This window comes from Osmerus mordax, unplaced genomic scaffold (assembly GCF_038355195.1).
Source record: "Osmerus mordax isolate fOsmMor3 unplaced genomic scaffold, fOsmMor3.pri Scaffold_211, whole genome shotgun sequence".
NCBI lineage: Eukaryota > Metazoa > Chordata > Actinopteri > Osmeriformes > Osmeridae > Osmerus > Osmerus mordax.
This window is the reverse complement of record NW_027120523.1, coordinates 17493-22500: the sequence shown is the minus strand read 5'-3', so window position 1 is coordinate 22500 and position 5008 is coordinate 17493. Positions and strand designations below refer to the sequence as shown.

The 5008-nt window shown below is 57.7% G+C and overlaps 1 protein-coding gene across 1 annotated transcript; it reads left to right on the top strand.

Moving 5' to 3' along the window:
* Positions 1 to 81: 81 nt before the first annotated feature.
* LOC136939518 (signal-induced proliferation-associated 1-like protein 1) lies at positions 82 to 4693 on the top strand. The gene is made up of 10 exons (XM_067232141.1): positions 82 to 103; positions 651 to 748; positions 1090 to 1547; positions 1674 to 1865; positions 2205 to 2403; positions 2740 to 2962; positions 3409 to 3573; positions 3662 to 3770; positions 3992 to 4070; positions 4282 to 4693. The coding sequence occupies exons 1-10, from the start codon at positions 82 to 84 to the stop codon at positions 4423 to 4425; spliced, it is 1689 nt and encodes a 562-aa protein (XP_067088242.1). The 3' UTR covers positions 4426 to 4693.
* Positions 4694 to 5008: the final 315 nt, after the last annotated feature.

Below are 5008 nucleotides of genomic sequence, written 5' to 3'. Positions count from 1 at the left end.
GAAGTGATGCGCTACGCGGGAAGTGATGCGCTACGCGGGGTGTATTTGTGCTGGACGTGTCCGTTGTGTCCGAGTGTCAACATGTCGTGTGGCAGGTCTAGAGGTGACAGGTTCAGATCCCACTCTGCAAGTATCTTTGGATCAGTGTCAGTGGGATTTCCTGGGGTGAGAAGGTGTATAGTGAAGGATGTGTCGTGTAGGCTGTGGGACGTACCTGGAGGGATCTGGTGGCTTCCTGTGTGTCTCTCTAGCTGTGTGTGTCTCGCTGTGTCTCTCTAGCTGTGTGTGTCTCGCTGTGTCTCTCTAACTGTGTGTGTCTCTCTAGCTGTGTGTGTCTCGCTGTGTCTCTCTAGCTGTGTGTGTCTCGCTGTGTCTCTCTAGCGGTGTGTGTCTCATTGTGTCTCTCTAGCTGTGTGTGTCTCGCTGTGTCTCTAGCTGTGTGTGTCTCGCTGTGTCTCTCTAGCTGTGTGTGTCTCATTGTGTCTCTCTAGCTGTGTGTGTCTCGCTGTGTCTCTAGCTGTGTGTGTCTCGCTGTGTCTCTCTAGCTGTGTGTGTCTCGCTGTGTCTCTCTAGCTGTGTGTGTCTCGCTGTGTCTCTCTAGCTGTGTGTGTCTCGCTGTGTCTCTCTAGCTGTGTGTGTTTGTGTTTCAGACGCGCCCATGTCCAAGCCTGGTCCCGGCTACTCCGGAGCTCCACGCATCCAGAGGCAGGAGCAGGTCATCCACCTGTCCCCCAAGAAGGGCAGCCAGGTGAGCTTCAGCCGCTAGGCTCTTCTGCTTCCCTGTCCTACCTCAGATCAGCTGGGCTTCTACTGTACCTGTACTGTCCCACTCATGACACGTGTCAGCTGAAGTGCCCAGCCTCGTCCAGGCCTCCCTCCCTCAGACTTCACCCACAATTCTCTTTAACTTCAGTATCTTTGTTTAGTGAGGCTACTAACTAAACAAGGCCTCCCTCCCTCTCTCCCCTCCTCTCTCCTCCCTCTCTCTCTCCCCTCCCCTCCCTCCCTCTCTCCCCTCCTCTCCCCTCCCTCCCTCTCTCCCCTCCCTCCCTCCCTCCCTTCCTCCTTCCTCTCCCTCCTCTCCTCCAGTCTGACGGCCCGTACTCGGGCCACTCCAGCAGCAACACCCTGTCCAGCACAGCCTCCAGCGGGGGCCACAGCGACAGCGACAAGTGGTACGATCTGGGGGCCGGGGGCCCGGGGGACCAGCCCGACACGGAGCCCAACGGCCTGGGAGGGGGCTACCTCCAGGGGGCCTCGGCCGACAGTGGCATCGACACCAGCTCCTACGGAGCCTCCCACTCCCACGGCAGCTCCAGCTCCCTGCTGCCCCCGGGGGGGCGCGAGGCCCGCGAGAGGACCCCCTCCCCCTGGCACAGCCCCACCGAGGGGGGCCGCAGGGTGCTGGAGAGGTCCGCGGCCACCGCCGAGTCTCCGGGCCCCCCGGGGGAGAGGGGGGGCGAGGGGAAGGCCCGGAGCCCCCCCACACACCTGCTGGTGAGAGACAGCAGCACCTACAGTCTGAGTGAAGCCAGCTCCCACTCCAGGTATGCTCCTCTCTCAGCCCAGCACGGTCTAGCCACGATTTGAGGTCCTACGGGCATCTGAAGCCCCTCTGATGTGGTGTGGTCTTCCATGGAGCTGACCTGGTCTCATCTCTCTCCGCCTCCCAGCTCCAGACACTCCGGCCACAGCTCCCCCCGGGACGAGACCTCGTCCTCGGCCACCTCGCCCTCGACGCAGTCCTCCGTCTCCCCCGGGCCCAAGACCTTCTACCCCCGCCAGGGCGCTACTTCCAAGTACCTGATTGGCTGGAGGAAGCCGGGCTCCACCATCAACTCCGTCGACTTCGGAGACACGAGAAAGTAAGCATGCTGCCGTGTAGAGCTGTGCTGTTCTCCACTGGCTCCACCTGACTTCTTAGTTATGCTTCTTAACATCCTAAGAGGTGCTTTAATACTAGTCTAACCACCACAACCGTTTTTCTGTCTTTCCCCTTCTGACATTTGATTTTCGGCTTCGAACTTTCTATATGCTCTGCTTGTATGTCACTTTGGATAAAAGCGTCCAATTAATACTTTTTAGTTTTTACTACTCTATCGCCTCCTGGTGGTTGGTTGATGTTGCAAGAGCGATCGTCACCCTGCCTGATCGTCATCACTCTGCTGTGTTAACTGAATCCTTGTCTGTGTGTGTGTGACCAGGAAGTCTCCAGGGGAGGGGGGTGAAGGTGGCCCATCCCAGACCAGGCCCTCTCTGAGGGACATGCACTCCCCCCAGCCCCACGCCAAGTCCACCATGGAGGACGACTCCCGCAGACACAACGCCCCCGACAGCCCCCCTCACCCCCGCAGGCACAACGCCCCCGACAGCCCCCCTCACCCCCGCAGGCACAAGGACAAGGTAACTCCTCTGCAGCCTGCGACACAGGGGGCCACTGGAAGCGGGGCAGGATGGGGACAGCTACAAACTCTTTTATAGTTATTTGTGGAAATAAAGTAAACAGTCAATATCGCTGTCCAGTGACTTATTTTCTCTCACCGAATGAGATCTTTTTTTCCTCATGTTTTTTAACTCTTTAATAACTCTATTTTAAATGTATGTACCAGTACCCGTCAAAAAACTTTTGACGGGTACTGTACATGTTTAGAATTATACATTGATAAAAAGACTTACATTATCTTACCTTTACCCCTGCCCCCCTCCTCCCTCTCTCCCCACTCCCCCCCCCCTCCCAAGTCCTCCTCATCGGGCAAGCCCCCCAGTCGTCGCTCGCTCCACAGGACCCTGTCAGACGAGAGTATCTACCGGGGCCAGCGTCTCCCCAGCCTGGGGGGCTCCATGCTGGAGCAGGCCCTGGGCAGCGACGTGCTGTTCAGCTGCTCCACCGTGCCGCGCTCGCCCACCACCCGCGGCGTGCCCCTCCGACGGCCCTCCTACAAGCTGGGGGTCAAGCTGCACGGTGAGGGAGCCCCCCACCACACCCTGGAGGAGTTTAGCTTACATTTACATTTAGTCATTTAGCAGACGCTCCTATCCAGAGCGACTTCCAGTAAGTACAGGGACATTCCCCCGAGGCAAGTCGGGTGAAGTGCCTTGCCCAAGGACACAACGTAATTTTGCACGGCTGGGAATTGAACCGGCAACCTTCTGATTAATAGCCCGACTCCCTAACCGCTCAGCCATCTGACTCCCATCCCTGGCATGTCTACCAGGGATGGTAGACATGCTGTAATCCACGGGGTATAGCTCCGCGGAAGAGCGTTTCACTGCAGATAGAGTTCCCGGTTTTAGATTAAAGCCTCCGCTGATGAAATCCACCAGGTTACGTCTCTGCTGCCGCCTGCTGGTGCAGAGCGTGCAGGACAGCTCTGACCCGCTCCTCCTGTCCTCTTGTGTGCTCCCCAGGTGACCTGTCTGCGTCCGACACCTCATTGGCTGAAATGGCGGAGAGGCACCGAGGGCCCCTCCCCCAGGAGCTGATGCCCCTCCCCCCCAGTGAGCGGGACAGCCCCCTGGACTGGACCCTCCTCGTAGACGTGGCCAACACCTTTGAAAGTGAGAGAGGAGCAGGTTAGTGTGAACGCTGTATAGTGGGGGTGGGGGGGTGGGGGGGGGTGAGGGGAGTTTGAGTGTTAAGCCCCTCCCTCCCTGTCTCCAGTCCAGCGGGGGTTTGTGTTCAGCGACTCCAACCACAGAGGCAGTGGAGCCTCCAGCCCCCAGCAGCACATAGAGCTGCAGCCCGCCCCGGTGTCCAGGCCCTCCTCAAGGTGCCACACACACACGCTCACACTGTACACACACACACAGTACAAATATGCACACACACACACACTTACTGTACACACTCTCACCCACTCACACTCACACATTCATGTACATTTACTATAATACAAACCATAGAGTGAAGCATCAGTGTGTGTTCCAGCAGGATTTGATTGTTTCTATCTGTGACTGGTGAAACAGAGTAAATGTGTGTGTTGTTCTGCAGCGAGGGTCATATGGGTCTGGAGAGGAAGGTGACCAAACTGGAGGCCATGGTCAAGATGCTGCAGGACGATCTGAAGAAGGTGACAGCTCACACACACACACACACAACTAGATACACACACCTATATACACTGTTATACATACACACACACACCTAGATTCACACACACACACACACACTCACACATACTTTAGCACATATTCACACACACTCACACTTGAAAACAAAAAAAATGGGATTTACCGACACACACATCCCCCCCGGTCTCCCCCCCCCCCCGCCCCCTGCAGGAGAGGGAGGAGAAGAGCAGGCTGCAGGTCCAGATCAAGAGGCTGTGGGAGGACAACCAGCGACTGCAGGACGAGTCCCAGAGCTCGGCCGCCAAGCTCAAGAAGTTCACCGAGTGGGTCTTCAACACCATCGACATGAACTGAGGCTCACACACACACACACACCCTGAGGAGAGGAGAGGGAGAGGGGAGAGGAACTGTTGTTTTTTTCTACCCATCGCGCCAGGGTCTGTTTCCCCATTCATTAACAGCCCCCATGTCCTGCTTCACCTGAAGGACTAGTTCAAACACATCCATCCTTCCTGCCCCGAGGGAAGACTCCCCCTCTGTCACACCCGACACCAGAGAGACCAATCAGGAAAAGTCTCCCTACCACAGCCTTGAGGGTGTGATCTACTCCGAAACACTGCCCTGCGACACTCCCTCCTCCTCTCTCCTTCTCCCTTCCTCCACTCCCCCCCCCCCCTCCTCTCCGTTCCCTCCCTCCCTCAGCCCTCACCCTGAAGTCTCAGACCCACCCTCTCCTCAAGACTTGACGTCAGACGGAGGGAGGGATGGTGGAGGGAGAGATGGTGGAGGGAGGGATGGTGGAGGGAGGGAGGGATGGTGGAGGGAGGGAGGGAGGGAGGGATGGAGGAGGGAGGGATGGTGGAGGGAGGGATGGTGGAGGGAGGGAGGGATGGCGGAGGAGGGATGGAGGAGGAGGGATGGTGGAGGAGGGATGGAG

Excerpts from the sequence above, each read along its gene's own strand:
- LOC136939518 (XM_067232141.1), top strand. The coding sequence starts at position 82 with ATGTCGTGTGGCAGGTCTAGAG. Across the intron at positions 104-650 it reads GTCGTGTGGCAGGTCTAGAG|ACGCGCCCATGTCCAAGCCT; the intron begins GTGACAGGTTCA and ends TTTGTGTTTCAG. Across the intron at positions 3,574-3,661 it reads TGAAAGTGAGAGAGGAGCAG|TCCAGCGGGGGTTTGTGTTC; the intron begins GTTAGTGTGAAC and ends CCCTGTCTCCAG.